The sequence below is a fragment of the Lepeophtheirus salmonis genome, chromosome 1 (genome assembly GCF_016086655.4).
Source record: "Lepeophtheirus salmonis chromosome 1, UVic_Lsal_1.4, whole genome shotgun sequence".
Classification (NCBI taxonomy): domain Eukaryota; kingdom Metazoa; phylum Arthropoda; class Copepoda; order Siphonostomatoida; family Caligidae; genus Lepeophtheirus; species Lepeophtheirus salmonis.
This window is the reverse complement of record NC_052131.2, coordinates 40,141,650-40,158,824: the sequence shown is the minus strand read 5'-3', so window position 1 is coordinate 40,158,824 and position 17,175 is coordinate 40,141,650. Positions and strand designations below refer to the sequence as shown.

At 31.9% G+C, this 17,175-nt stretch overlaps 2 protein-coding genes across 5 annotated transcripts in view; one reads left to right on the top strand and one right to left on the bottom strand.

Moving 5' to 3' along the window:
- LOC121127748 (putative polypeptide N-acetylgalactosaminyltransferase 9) overlaps positions 1 to 17,175 on the bottom strand; it is a 60,700-nt gene that overhangs the window by 28,149 nt on the left and 15,376 nt on the right. The gene's annotated exons all lie outside the window — the stretch shown is intronic.
- On the top strand, positions 6,530 to 6,880 carry LOC121115693 (uncharacterized). The gene has a single exon (XM_040709840.1). It carries the CDS (start codon positions 6,530 to 6,532, stop codon positions 6,878 to 6,880), a length of 351 nt encoding a protein of 116 aa, XP_040565774.1.

The following is a 17,175-nucleotide window of genomic DNA, read 5'->3' as shown; positions in this document are numbered from 1 at the left end:
TAATAGTTCGACTATTTTACTCAACTAAGAAATTATTATTAAATAATATTTAGAAATTGTTCACAGCTCGTAAAGAACCAATTTGAATTTTAAAAAAAAAACAATATTTAGAACCCTTTTTAAGTCAAAATAAGTAGAAAAATCGACAGCTGATAACAAAATAAATTTTTGATAGAGCAAGGTATTTATTCTTTTTTTAAATGGTTGTTTATGACTACTTACAGACGGCCAACTTTCAGATTAGGGACTTAATGTAAAAACGTTATATTTCTCACTTTTAAGAAATAAAATTAGTATTTAAATGAGCAAATAGAATGGGCACTCGTTAGAGAGCAAACCCACCGCCTCAAATCAAATTGAGTTATATATCTTAATTTGTTCCAAAGTTATGGTCGATTATGAATGTTTTAAGTTATGCGTTAACTTGACGTCCTAAAATTTAATAGCCTCTTACTGTGACCATATATTATCTTCGCACCAAGTTTGATCAAAATCGACTTGTAACTTTTGGAGTACTCCTGCTGACTAAAAAACAAACAGCCGTAAAAAGCATAACTTCGTTGCGAAATTAAAATTATTCTTCTCTATGAAAAACTAGAATTGGTGAGATTTGATTTGAAAGTCCATGTCGGGGGCAAATTAAGTCCTATCAATCAAATGAAGATTCTAAAGTACATTTAATATTCTTGGGTATTATAAATTATCACATAAATTCAAAGAAAAAGCCTATAATTGATCGAATTATGTCTATGAAATGAAGGCATCTGAGGTGTAAAATAATATATTCTTATGTTGGTTTTTGTTTAAGTTTTTTTTTTTTTTTTTGTCCACATATCCGCTCAAATCTTTCTCTCAGAGCTGAATCCAAATATTATATAGGTGTATATCAAAAATACACTGACTTGCTAAAAAATATCCGTAAATAAACATTTACACATACACAAGACAATATCAAACACCTGTACGACTATTCATTTGTTTGTACGCATACAGCTTCTCATTGTATGACAAAACGTTTTGTCAATAAATTAACAGAGAATATTTACCAATTATATGGATTTGACTGTGAGTAGTTCGATTTGACGTGGAAATTGAAACAAATAACATATGTTATTGAATACATTAATACAATATTCACTCCTACCTATCGAAATATCTAAAAGTAACATATAATAATGTATATAATATGCTGTAAATTAAAACAAGTTATCTTGATCCAATTGGAAAAAATCCGTTTCTAATCAACAATAGCATTGTCGAAACGCGGAAATCTCTTTTTCAATTCGGTATTAAGTATTTATTTTCTTCAAATTTAAAATGAAACAGACTCAGACAGATTTTTTTTTTTTTTTTGAGGCAAATTTATCAAATAGTTATCTGTATTGTATCTTGCAACCTTTCCACCGGAAGAAAAAAGAACAACAAATAAAAATCCTAAACTCAATTGGTAGTTAGTCAATTCTGTAGCACAACTATGAAATTGTTATTTAATTATAATTGTTGATAACTGATTACCGCTCATTAAGAAAAGCTAATTTAAATTCAACAGATCAAGTTCAGATCACTGGTTTTGGTGAAAGAAGAAGAACAATCAACAGTTGACAGCTGAGGTAACGCCGTGATGGACTGAATTTTTCTATGTGAACTTTTTATTATTGGTTTGGTCCAACACTAATTATAACCAGACCGAGCCCCAACACTAATACAGACTAAATAACCATGCATTTCTATTTTAAGATTCATAACTAAATAATAAGAACTCACGAATAAATTAAATTATAATGTTGGTACATTAAAAAAGATACACATACGAAAATCATGCATTTTCTACTCAATGAAGCGTTTAATCATCTTGAGTTGGGATGATGACTAGAAAAGAATAAAATAGGATATACCATCCATTTCCAAACAATACTACATACATATAAACGTGCTTGCACTACCTTTTACTCATATGTTTTTGCTGTTTTTCAAGTCATCTCATGATTTGATAACAACTAAAGGAGTGAAACATGTACTCTTTATTGTTAAGAGTAGAAATTATTAAATAAAGAAAATAGAGGCAATATCCAGGGTTATATCAGTCCTGACTTTGGGACATAAAATAGATCACGTCCTACTTATCGGTCTTGGAAAAGCATTCCAAATTTAAGCGCCCTCTCTAAGGCATCATTCTCACTAATAATACATTAAATTACCTTATGATCAAACTAAATAACATATATTATCCACAAGGTGATGTGACAGTCTGTATGTTGTTGCTTTAAAAAATGGGCATGCTGAGAAGAAATTTCACCAGTCCATCTATGTGAGTTACATGCACTTATATTTTATATCAAATACTATTACCAATCCGGGCGACTATTATTTTGCTGCAAGACGGCGTACTCTTTATCGCTTTTATACAAACTCATAAAAACAAACAACACACATACCAAATAGTGGAGATTGCTTAATGATGACGTCACAGGTTATGTTATGTTAAAGTCATTTAGAAAAGATTGTTCTAAAGTACGGCTTTTACGTTCGATTTGGAAGCGCCCTTAGGATTTAGAGTCAACCTTTTGGGACCAATAAGCATCTGAGCAAATCAAAAATAATAATATTCTCGGGAATAAAGGTATTGTGTCAGTCTGTAGTGCAACATAAATATTTTACAAGACCCTCTATCTGAGCAATATACCTACACCTATATTTTATCTACAACAATATTTTATATTGTTGTAGATAATTATAATGGCCAAATGGATGGAAGAACTTCAAATGCTGTCTATCGACAAGTTTTATTAAATTTTGGAGTTATTTAAAGCATTAATAAAATAATTAGAAATAAAATATATAATAAGGTTATGTCCTTGTATTTAATAATATTATCGTTCAGGGAGTTGTATTATTTTCTCACAAGACGTCGCCACTCTCTTCCGCTTTGTTTACAAACTAATATAAGTAAATAACGCTCATGCTCTATTAAAACAGTCGTGTAAAGATTATCTTAAGACATTTAAATACTTATTTTGGTTGATCTATTTATTTTTTGTCATCATCATAATAATTTATTAATTTAAGAAGTTGTATTAATTCTCATAAGGCATTTTTTACAAGATTGTTTTAATTCAGTTCCCTCATTCATTCATAATCACTCTACTAAAAAGTTCCCTTTTTGAAGTCCAAAAAAGGGATGGGAAAAATGAATGGGTGTTCGTTAGTTAACTTTACATATTGATATTACGGATATATCAAAAATATATAAAAAAATCAAATTTTTCTTTAAAAAATTTTCAAAATTAAATTTTTGTGGAAAAAAATTCAAATATTAAATTACTTTGAATTTTTTTTTCAAAATCTACTGGTATAGATTTAAAAATTTCAAAAATCTATAGTCATTAGCAAAAAATTAAATTTTTACTGAAAAAACCTAAAATCCATAGCTGTTTACAAAAAATTAAGTTTTTATAAAAAAAATTTCAAATATTAAATTTCTTGAAAAAAAAAATCAAATATATATACTTATTCACAGAAAATTAAATTTTTTGTAAAAAATTTGAAAAATTAAATTTCAAATGTTTCATTTTTGTCAAAAAATATATATATTACATTTTCTAGTAAATGCAAAAATGCGTACAGTCCACTCCCTTCTAACGCACCTAGAAACGAATATAGTTCAGCCAAGAGTGTTGTGTCGACTTAAATCGATTGAGTTAAGTCGTTAAAAGTCAACTTGAGTCGGAAAATTAGTTGAGAAATGATAAAGCCATTGCCAAATGAAATAGAATATAAATATTTAGGGTACAATCTTCTTATAAAATGGAAGTTATTTTCGATTTCAAACTTTCAATTAAGTATTCGAATGTGGAAACCCACTTTTCTCAGAGTCTTTTCCTATATTCTTACACTTGATTCGGGTGGTAAAAAAAATAGTTCCACATTCTATAAAACATATATGGACTCGCTGAATTTATTAGATCAAATATTTACTCTTGGCAGTCCTTATTATATTGTCAATGCATGTTTATTTTTATTTATCGAGCTAAAATATATTCAAATGGATAAGTATGAACTCCTAAAATGATTAACAAACCGAAAGATATGAGGTATGTTTTTAATATTAAAGGAATGATATAATATCTCCATTAAAATGATTGATTAAACAAAATATGGAAACTCTAGGACTGAAACATATAATGTATGAATGTTGATATAAATATTTGTTCCAGTTGTGTAATTAAAAATCGAACCGACTACTAAAAACAGAGCAAAAAATGTAATATTTTAATAGCTATAGATTTTTGAAATTTTTTGTGAATAACCGTGGATTTTTGGAAAATAAATTTATACATGAAATTTCATTTTTGAAATTTTTTGTGAATAGCTATCGAATTTTGAACTTTTTCCCAAAAAAATTACTAATTTAAGTTTTTTTTCAAAAAAAATGATATTTGTAATTTTTTGTGAATAGATTAGGAATTTTTTTAATTTCAATGAAAAATGATGATTTTTTTTTTTTTTAATTCCAAAAACTAAAGTACCCCCTTCCCCCAGAAAAAAAAATATATCTAATCCTGCGGACGCCCCTAAATTAAGATCGTACATGTTTGAATACGATTTTTATATGAGGGTATTTTGAACTTATATTTATTTTATTGGATTAAAACCTAACTTTGGTTATAATTATATATTCCAAGACTCCTTGTGTACTTAACTTTGATTAATTGAACACAAATTAACTGTTGTTAATCAGTGAACAATTCCCTCCTATAAAATAAAGAATAGTTACATATTTTTTCCTCCTTTTTGGGGAAGGATTGAGAGATACAATCAATAGAATTGCATTCTATTTTACATGAATTACACAAGAGAAGGATAGGAACAAGAAAAAATATTAATCTGCGTGCTTACATCAGTCGTCATAACATTCAATTCTTCTTTCATACAGAGTGGGGCTTCATAACTTCCTCTTTTTTATAATGTATGGTAGTTAGGCTGTTGAAGTAGTAGTGGTGTGGCCATGGTTTTATTCTAGAAGACGATGTTCTAAAGTTTTCTTGAAAACACAGTAGCAACATACTTGCTATCCTGCGTTGAAATAATGAGGAAGAGTCGAAAAATGGTTTAAATCTTTTAATTGCTTCAATTTCTAAATGCAAAAAACGAGTTTTTAAATCATGTTCATGATTTGAAATTTGAACGCAAATTACTCAACGGATAATAATACTAGAGAACTTAAATTGAAATAATCAGATTTGGAGTCATGCAAACATTCTAATTTGATGCAGTTTGTCTAAATCAAGAAATTAGAACCGGATTGATTCCGGAAATCCTGACGTTTTATAATAAGGATGCAGAATCACCAAAGAGTAAGCAACTAATCATCCACATTTATGGAATTACATTTTGTATTGAATAAGTATACTGTAAAACCTTTCAATGAAAAGTCATTTAAAGATAAACAATAAAAATAAAAGAATCAACGGGTATTAAAATATGGAAGTTCGGTGAAATTCAACAATGGGTTAGGTCACCTATCTGATATGATTTTTAAAACTGTGGCAAAGAAAATTGTAAATGTGAACCATCATTTTTGATAGAAAAATAATGCTTTTTTGATTTATAGAATAGCTAAATTGCCATTTGAAAAAAGGAAGCTATATTGTTGCACGGAATGTGAAACTTAATATACTTACTCTCTTGAATCTACATTGAATGTATAAGTCAATAAATTATTTTAAAGAGCATTTTCACTCAGAAAACTTTAATTTTTGTGGGAATTCCAGATTGTTGGAAAAAATAATTGATTGTACAGGAAAAAGTAGAATATATTATATTCACATAAGTTCACATCAAATTGCAAGGAGAGAGAAATAGATAGATGTCATTAATGAAGTTGTGCCTGATTAGCTTATCCAAGGACTCCTGTAAGTAGGACCGGGCACGCGCAAACATGAATTCAAATACGCGTGCAACATGGGTCTATTGGGAAAAAAACAATGCAACGTATTTGCTTAGATAATAATTAATAAGTAATAACTATTAGATACTTTGTGGACGTCATCTTTATTGTGTTTTGTAATTCCAATCATGCCCACTAAGTGTTGTGCTCCAGGGTGTAGAACAGGCTGTGACAACGAGCAACAACAGTCTGGAGTTACGATCCATATGTGGCCAAACTAAGAGAGAACCCCTGGACTTGATACCGCCTGCCTGAGAGCCGTTCCAAGTGAAACAAATACGAAAAAGACAGATTAGGCACCATCCAAAAGTACAAACCTATGTTCCCTGCATTTCAACGACTCTGATTTCATCTGTGAGTCTAAAAGAAGATAGACCCTTGGCAAGGCTCTAAAGAAGAGGTAAGACAGCTGCTCACTTTTGATGCGTATGCTAATAACTGTCCTTCAGTTACAGGTACCTCAAACCAGATGTAGTACCATCCCTATGGCCAAACTGCCCCAACTACCTCTCAACTCCTACAACTTCAGTAAGACAAACTCAAGCCGTGACCACGTCACGTAGGGCTCAACAGTTCAATAAAATGAGTTCTGTGGAAGAACTTGGTGACAAATTGGCCAAGGAGACACTCCCATCAAACTTCATCATCATCACAAAACCAAGTGTTGCCCTTTTGAAGCAATCCCATGATGAGAAATTGGGCCCCCAAGTAGTAGCCAGAATCCAGTTTGAGAGAGATATGTCATTCAAAATGAACCTTTCTGGTGTGTTGATTGACAAAAAGGCAGTGTCACACATCACCTCACCAGGCAAGGTCAACACTGTGATTCAAGCCATCAATTTGGCTTCCTTTCTGGGAGCAAAAGAAGAATTGAATCAAACAGAGACCTTAGAAGACATTCAACAAGTGGAGGTATCTACTACATCAGAGTGAGACAGATCCTGGAAGCAGGGGAAAATATTCCTTTCTGAGTCTTGTCAAATTCCACCACTATGTTGCCGGGTTTTTTGTTTTTCTTTGAAAATGATCAGCTGTACACCATGCCAAGAGTTAATTGTCATCAGAGACACACCTCCGGACTCAATAATCTTCGATAGCCCAACCAATCAGCATGTAGATCTGAAAGAGTTCATCCACAGAATGAACAGAGGGTGGTTTTCGACTCCATCCGACCTTCTCTACCTCTCCTGTCTTTATGCTCATTCCATGTTCTCTTACATCACAGCTACTCCTAAAGAGAACGACAGTTTACTTGGCACCCCGAATCCTAGAGCTTCATTTGTTGCTATATTCATTGACAGGATGTAGGACAGTTTAAACTCTGACATTATCGTCGTTGTGGAAGTAAAGTGCGAGAAAGGACACTCCTGGTCAGCTTTTCTTCAAATAATTTCATTCGCTTTTTTTAATGTTATGGGTAAAAATTTAAGTGCTAAACTGAATGATGACATCCGATTTTTAACAAAAAAGAGAATGGGAGCTAAGAATTCAGAAGCTAACAGGAAAAGAGCTAATTTTAATCAAAATCTTCTTACTTGTAGACTTGGACCAACTTTGTACTTTTTGATTGTGCTTTTTCTTTTTTAGATGCTTTTAATGTTTATTTTGATTAAAGAACTAATGAAATACCACTTCTATTACAAATATATAGCCTCATTTTTATTATTTTGATGATTTCCCCTAACAAAATACTTTTAAAAACTCTTTATTTTGTAGCAAAACACTATAAGAGACATTCCATATATGTAGAATAAACTAAGACCCATATTGGAAACGCGTAAGCGCAGTTTCCTGTCCCGCTTACAGGAGTCCTTGGCTTATCCTTCAAACAAAAAGGAACCTCTAATGCACATTTGCTTAAAATATATAATAGAGATAGATGGTGGCCTTTCTATGTCAACAGTAATGTTATAACTATATAGTAGCTTTATTTGTAAGCAATTTCTATGAAGTCATTTGGAAAAACAATATCCTGCGAAAATAAATTTTAAAATTCAGAAAATAATAAATTTTTATTTACTGTTTCCACTACTCAGCATATGGGAGCGGAATTTGATGTAGACTTGGTTATAGTCTCTGTAGCAAAAGAAATAAAAATGTTGCTACATGTTCGACACAGTTAATAGACGGAAAAACATTGACAAGAAAAATGATACTATGTACTGATCAAAGAAATATCAAAATTGAAGGGTACATTATAAGTTTTTTAGTAGATTAAAAATAAGTCGATTATCGTTTATTATATACAATACCGATACCAATACAATCTCATAAATAAAGTTCACTAGAAATTAAAGAAAGTTCCCGCTGATCAAAAGTGGATAATTACCTTAATTACTTACGAATGGAAAACTAATTATGAATTATTCTCGATGATGGGGATGGTGACGCTAAAGGCATTTCCTTCTCTATTATTAATTTAGGTATAATTAATAGATCTTGTAAATTATGATAACTTTTGTCATAATATATTTTTTTCTGTCAGTTTTGAGAACCAAAGAGAGAAGTGGGATGGGTGAGGGAGGAGTTCAATGTGATGCAATGCAAAGTAGTATTTATCATAATTAATTTTTTGCATATAGTTATACTACAGGTATAGCTTAGATTACGAGCTGCGTCCTTGTCAAAGAACGGCTTCACAACATGACCCTTCCGGAACTTCCTTCTCAAAAAAAAAAATATATATATATATTTGTTAAAGCGTCCCACACATATTTTTTTAGTCACGGTAAACCCAGCTTTGTTCTCAAGCCTTAAGTCTTATTCAAGTATGAATACTTTATTGGTGAGTAAATACTCATTTAAATTTGAGACTCTAAAACTGACACCTAAAGAAGCAGTTTGCAAATGAGTCCTACAGCTTGAGGTAGAGAAGTCGTGAATCTCCAGCTCTGATTTAGTCATCAATTTCAAATTCAAAGATAAATGATGGTGAAACAGATTCAAATAACAATATGAATTATCTAATCAATATATAATATTCAACTCTAATGTTTAAAGTATGAGTCAGGAGGAAAATCCTTCAAACCACACGTACTTGCAAACGCTGTAGATGGTGACGGCTGACGAGGTGTCATGATGGATCAAAGTTGTCATCTCCAACCTTTTTGTTCCTCTCTTTGTTCCGAAGGGATACATATTTGTTTGCAATATCTTGTTTGAAAGATACGATCAACAGCTTTTGATTGATGTGATCAGCTTTATGATTAAGAATCCCTACACTTCTAAATAATCCAATTAAAGAGGTGGTATATAATATTAAAAACCAGGCTAGGACCCATTCATAATTTTATCATTTATCTGTTCATTTCTGAAACATTACCTTCAATCTCCTAATTTGTTGATTTATTTATCTTTATTCATTCTTTTTTTAACTAAACTACAGCCACGTGATCAATTTTTGTCTAAATTCCCTTACCTTGCAGAACACCCCCATCCTCCTTGCGCAAGATGTTGCATTTGAGGTACTGCAGATGACGTGATTTTTCCTGGTGACGTATTATTTCTAATAGAGTAACTTATGATACTCCTGATACTTGTTGCCAACTATAGTTAGCCAAAATTGATCATATGTTCATTGTTTCGCCATTTGGCTTTAGCTTTGGTCCATTAAATAAAAAATTAAGATAAATGAACACCGTTTAACAAAAAAAATTAAATGTTCAATTTTTTCCCGTTCATAGGGTCTAGCGTTCAAAAACAAACGGAAAGCATTGCGGGCACTCAATATCTAAGGCAGTAGTCATAAAATCAGTCTTTATTCAACAGGTTGTTACTTTTATTGTATCATGCAACCTTTCCTCCAGAAAAAAGGGTGAAATCAGTTGAATGTTAGCCAATTAGGAATTACTCACAGCTTAAAAATAGTTCGTTGTAATTCAACTAATCAACGCTGATTAGGATAAATGAAGCAGAAACATGGATGGCTGACAACAAGATACATTATATATTTTTGTGTTAGCGAGTAGTCTTATAACAAAAGGGAACTTTTAATATTCAAAAACACTCGCAATCTAAGCTATTCCTGCATGTTATAGGTAGTGTCAAGGAGTGTCTTCTTCGATCATGTCATTATATTGTGTTAACTAAACATCCATATAAGCCTACGTGTGTACTGTATTTATATTATAGATGCATATACTAGCGTCATTGATGCAAAAAAAAAACTAAAATTATAAGGTTTGGGTTACCTTCATTATCTAATTTGTGTTTTGCTTTTCCTATGATAATGTGATTCTCACAAACATATGTAGAACTAGATAAATAGATATTAAATCTACCAAACCTTGTAATGTACAAGCATACATACATAGCTTATACTAAGACACTTTGGAATTTGCATAAAGTATGCAAATTTACATTATTCAGGAAAATCCCTTCTATCCATATCACGGGGGTTTTACAAAGACTTTTATAGCACAGACTTATATATTTATTTATAACAATATCCATCTAATGTAATTATTGTGTAATCTATTGGATTTCTCGTAAAAAATATTATTAAAGAGACTAAATCGTGAGGATTCTAACCTTGCAGAAAATACAAAGATTTATCATTATTTATATGTAGAATTGCAAAACAGTTGCATTTAGGATTATAGTGTTTGTCCTTAAGTTAGAAACACATTCATACTAAGACATATTTTTTATTTGACAAATGACTAATGAGATTGAAAACAAAAAATAATCGATTTGGTCTATAAACATATGACTCAAGTTGAGATATTGAGCGAAAAATGAACACCTTGCCCTGCTTTTTATTCTTTTTTAAACCCCTGAATGCCTGAATAGAAAAAAGTTGAATGATTAACGAAAAAAATCTTTGCATGACGTTCATTTATTTATTAATTTCTTTGTTCCTTTTTCTCCAACGACATTTTATTTCTCCTCTTTAAAGTAGTAATTCATTTCCTCCCCCAAAATCATATAACAGGCAGCTGATATTAACAAGGTTCTTAATTCAGGCTTACCATATATCTTGCTCTCACCTTCTCCTCGCGCTCTTTGATAGCAATTGTTAGCAGTGTTAGCACTCACTATATTTTATCTCTATAATATCGCCTTTTCATTGAATTAATAAGGTAAATTCTCCGAAGGGAATAAAAAATTGCATATGTAATGTTACGAAGAAAAATGATAAAGTAACATGATCTGGGTTATCTTAAAAGCGACATCTTACGGGTGGGGGAGTTTTCTGTTAGCCAAATAAATCTCTTGAAGTTGAATTTTTCCTCCTTGTTTTATAGCTATAGTTGACTTTATTTTAATAGTATTAGTAGGAAATTGTTCAATGTTAAAAAAAAAAGAGAAAATTTGTGTTGAACCAATCAATGTTCAGTACTTTACTAATAAGGGAAATAGGCATAATTAAATCGACAGTTGACAAGAAAATGTTTACAAAATTTTAATAATGTTGGGAGACTCCCGTCTAATAGATAAACCATAATATAAAATTATATATTATTAGTGGAAATTAAAGAATTGTAGTGTTAGTAGGAACACTTTTTTGTCGACTAGGGGTGTCAAATATACTTGAATATTTCTGCATAACTATCTATACGACATCCATGGATTCACCATTTGAACTGAATTAACAAGGAAAATTTTGCAAGGGAAGAACAAGCTAAAATACGGCATTAGGAAATAAAAAAGAAGACAGTGACGGGGCATTTGTGATACCATAAAAAGGGACATCCTATCTTGAGACAAATATAAAAAACACGACCATTTTTTCCTCAAGCTAACAGGCGCGTTTCCCTTCTTTGTTTTCAAGCTTTAATGGGGTTAACCCCATTATCAATGTATGTAGTTATAAGAGACTCACGATTCGAAAGTGCTCCAGAGAAAAATTCACTTTTTTTGGAGGAGCTACTAAAGCAAAGGAAACTACCACCAACTAGTCACTCGTTATAATACCTACTCCAAAACAAGTACGAACCAAATGTCCCGTCATCTGAGTTATTAGGACTACTGAAGACATATGGTTAGTCTTTTGTGGTAATCCTATTTATGGATATATAATACACTTTGTTCAAGAATTAAAGAGCAATGTTTCCTTCTGTTCAAAAAGTGTGTGTTCATCTAAAATGAAAAATAGAATGTGTAATGTGTATGGTTTGACAAAACAGCTGAATGTGAGTTAGTGGAGCTTTATTATATTATTACTTATATGAAGAAGAAAAAACTGTGAAACATAATGGGAGTAAAAAATAATACATAAAAAGGCAGTTGCTTAAAAGCTTCAGCTTTGTCTTGGCATTCTAAGTATATTGTACCTATCTCTAAACTGATTTGGAAGGACAACAATCAATTTGCTCATTACGAACATATACATAAATATATTTAGTATTGTACATATTATATAAAAGGATTACTCGGAGTTATTTGTTAGAATTAACATAACGTTTTTCATCGCCTTCGTTACCCACATTCTTCATGTAGTCAATTTGAGTCTATCCAAGTTTAAGTATGTATTTCATTTCTATAATTACTTTGTAGTCTTTTTTTAAGATATATAAGTAGGAGTGATAAAAATATGACAATGAAAGAGCTCGATACTTTTTGTGGATGCAAACTAAAGAGTGTTTTATTATTTTACATCGCTGTTATGATTGTTGCATTATTCTTGAAGTCCGTGAAAACGAAAAGTAACACTGATGATGTGTTGAGGAATTAATAGTGCAAGTCTTTGTTGGACCTGGAGTAGAATTGTAGGACGACATCGCTGCAGTTCCTGCCTATATCATTACTAGATACGGAGTAGGATTTGTTTAAAAATGTTTTTAAAAAAAAAGAAACCAAAAATTGGCGTGGTCAGCCTGACAATTCGAAAAATGTTTTGAAGCTAAGGAACAACGTTGTTCAATAAACAACACACTCGGGAGAAATTATTGTCTTGAGCTCAATGTGCGTAGGTTTGCGTCTCGGTCATTCCTGGAGAAGGAAATATAATTAATCTACTTACATTTTTTTTTTTTTTTTTGATTTATTTCTTATCGAAATTTCCTTTTCTGAAAAAAGATCATAGACAATATAAATATTTCTTTTTCTTAAATTCGACGTATTGAGCTTAAGCTACACGGACTCGTTATGGTTATTTTTTTTTTCAAAAATGAGAAGTCGACATACATCCAAACAGATAAACTTGTCTTTACTAATATAGTTGGTATATTAGTTATGTATTGAATATATAAAAATATATTCACCATAAAAATCGTCATTTCAGGAAAAAAAATAAAATATAATTTCGGAACTACTCGACCTCCCATCCCTAAATAAAAATCCTAGCCATGTCCCTGAATATAAACCTTTTATGGACCCTGTGGCTGTCGAAGAAGAAAAAATATAATTATTCAAACTATAGTAGTTAAACTACGTTATTTTCGTAATATTAGACAGTTTTTAAAAGTTTTGAAGCGTCCTTGTGGATAAAATATGGATCTGACTGAGTAATTAATATTATGAAAATTTGAAGATTTCCAAGACAAGAATTACGAAAGTTACAAGCGGAGAAAGAGTAGACCAATTGTTTCAATACTGTGAGGCTACACTGCTCTATCAGCTCCCAAACTACTCTTTAGATTTGTTTTGTTTTTTTAGAGAAAATTTCATTTCCATAATTTCCCCGAATGACCTCCTTGTTTTAGAAGAAAAAGAAAAATTTCCTTCTATTTTCGCTTCAAATTTCATCCTGACGAAAAAGTTTTATAATAAACAGGCAAGAAATCCATCATTTGAGGTAAGCCATATCCCCGTCGTTGACTTCAAAGAGCCGGCACATAGAGCCTTGCTTTTTCAATCAAATGAACAAGTTTAGAATTACCGAATGTGAGTATCTACATCTTCTTTTTAGTAAGTTTAAGCCTGATATGGAGGAACTAATATTACTATCCCTACAACAAATACAACCATTCCATTATATTCATTTTGGAAGGCGCCAACTTTATAAAGTTTGGGAAACCCATGTTATAGCAGCTACTCAATCTCTGGAAGTCATATCAGAAACCTTTTTTTTTGTTGTAAAACAAGCAGATTTATTTGTTATGAAACAATCCTACGTAGAACCAATTAAAGCATTTCCATCAAGATTTCAAAAACATAGGGGCTATCTGCTACATCTCAACAAAGAGCAATGTAATAAGAACGTTGATTTCACAGAAGAAATTGTCCGAATAATATTCATGCCTGGAGTCAATACCCAGTAAACATTCAGAAAGATTGTCATGATACCAGAAATTAGTAAGAAAAGATATCTCAGAGTTGATCCAAATTATTAAATCTAGATAAAGACCCAAAATTGATACAAGCAGGCAACCAAAATATCTGTAGTTGTGTCTACTTTCAAAAGACGGTTCAGGATGTATCAAGAAATTGAGGCAGATACAAGTACGGAGAAAATGCCCGCATTGCGGAAAGCTCTTCAAAAAGGAGGCTCCTATATGGAAGATTTCTACTGCTCAGATATCAAAATCCCGCTTTGTATTCAGGAACAAAATATGGATAAATGAAAACCCCGTGTAGCAACCGAGAGTACAGGTGAATGTACCGGGTGGTCTATTGAAATATGAACACTTACTAATTCAATAATTAATTAAGCTTGAGAGAGTGAAATTAATTCCTATTTCAATATATTGAAAGAATAAACAACTAATTACAATAATTACAAAAAACCTGAGCTCTCTAGCTTACATAAAAATCGAGAAAATTGCACTTGAACGTGATTGACGCATTTCCATTCGCACACTCCAAGCAGTTGGGAGTCTCCAACACCACCTTATACGCCTTCAGCAAGTCCGAAACGTTGGAGAGGAAGAAGGGCTCAGTAAAAAGGGCAAAGTGGATCCGAAAGAGTTAAAGAAAGCAGCCCAAGCCAATCTTCTCAAGTCCAAGAGATCTCGAAATTTCACACCAGACTGTCCACGGAGCTATCAAAAAAGTTGCTGAAAAGAGCCATGTGAAAAGGCCACTTTTAACACCAGCAATGAAAGAAAACCATCTCCTGCGTCGCAAGAGTTTTTTGATCTCTTTTGAACTCTTTTTTGATTCTTTCGGCTTTTCTACAGCCCTGATATCAACCTGCTCGACTACACCTTTTGGGAACATGTCCAGGGGAAGCCCTGAAGTGTCTTTCATCCAAACACCGAGGCACTCAAAGCCACCGTCAGGAAGCACTGGGATACTATGTAAGAGGACTACATCAGCAGCAGGTGCAAGGCATTCCACCCCACCTAGAAACCGTCTTTGCCACTAAGGGCGCAACATTAATTATTAAGAGAGGTCAGGCATACATCTATTTATAATATTAATTTTGTTAATTAGTAAATTAGATATTGTTAAATTTTAAAATTCAAAGTGGTCAGATTTTAATGGACCATACAAAAAAGGTGGACTTTGAAACTATATTACACAAATATCATAAAATGGGACGGTACAAAAGCATTAGTGCAATTTTACTTTGGATATCAATAGAGAATAAAAGTAAGATTAGAAACAATGTAACAATGGTCTACATAAGTCTACAAGCTAGGAGTCTATACTTATCAATGATCTATGAAAAGCAACTTAAAGTTAATGACAAGTTATTAAAAGACCAGTATATGCTGTAATGGTGAAGGAAAATGGGCCGAATGTACCTGTTTGAGACGCAATGTACCTCCAAAGAAACCAGGGAATTGCCTTTTGAAGCTATTGAATCGAATGTGCCTGTGGGGATAAAATGGCTAATTAATATAGATATGGGTAGATATGCAACATCTACTTTTAATACATATCCGCATCAACCTTTACCCAATGTTGTGGGCCTAGCGATTAAGATACTATTAGAGCCAGGCTATATCCATAGAGCTGCACATACTCCTCCCCAACACCCATTCACTGGAAATATAAAGTAGAAGAAGACAGCCGACAGCCAAGAAGCTATGAAAGGAAGGAAATAAACACCCAATCCTACTCTGTGTCTAGTAAGGGTATAAACAAGAATTACTCCGATGTCGATGCTCAATTATATTCCGAGTCCAACAAAGACTTACACTAATAACTCTTCAAGAAATTATCAGTGTTAATCTTACACAGGTCATATTTTATAAAACTTTAACCATCAGTTATCACTTTGTGTATTTTATCTCTAGGGTTGCAAATGCAAATATTTCTAAAATGATGACTAATCCGAGGACACGAATATGAACATTCAATACCTAATTTATCAGATCCGAAATATTATAAATGGATCAGTCCCAAATATGTAGGTAGGTAGCTTTGTATAAGATTCATGATAATAATTATGAAAGTAAAGTATGTAGTATACCTTTTAATCACTTCAAAAATTATGTAAAATGAAGAACCTAGCATGAACTAATTTAAGGTTTATGAGCACGCATAATTAGATATGAAAAGTGTTTTGGATACCATCATAGCTGCGTTTTTTCTTTTTGTTTTTGTTTTTTTAAAGAAGGTAATAATTACCTAAGAATATAATATGTATTCATAGTTTCAGTGGGTTATGAAATCAGATGAACTTTGTGAGTGTGTAGAGGCGTAGAAACTGCATTGACTGAGGTAGTGTATCTTAGTGCATTAAATATGTATGAGTAACTACAGTTTTATTTATTTTAAGCAATAAATTTGATGTTTGTGCCACCATTCATTGGTAAATGTTGAAAAGAAAACACAAAGAAAAGAGGATCACAACGGGTGTACAAATGTACTAGTGTGCCATTAACTTCACCTCACAAAGAACGTATGATTAGTGATGGTAACTGACTTCATTTTTTAAGCTCGCCCGATTTTTTTTTTTTTTTTTCTTGAGTTTGCAATCTGAAGAGGAAATTTAATTTTCATAAGCTGCTATAATTTTATTTAATTCCTGAGAAGTGAACTTCACTTTCCATACAGTACCTCATTGATGTATACAAAACTAAATCAGTAAAATTGAGATCAATATTTGAGTCATTCTTGCCTTTGTTAGTGTTTATTTACTTATCTCCCCTCTTCACATCTGCTTGTAGCTGATCTAATGAAACGTCATGACAGCTAAGCTGCGATAATTATAGTCTCTTATGTAATTAAGACTTCATTAAAGTATTTATCAATATCTTAAGGAAGTAAATACAAGATAGCCTAGGTAAATTAATGATGACGTCACTGACTCACATCTAATATTGCGTCACTGGCTCATTGGTATAATGAAATTATTAAGCAAAGGTGGGACGTTTTTTGCGTTCGATTCGGGT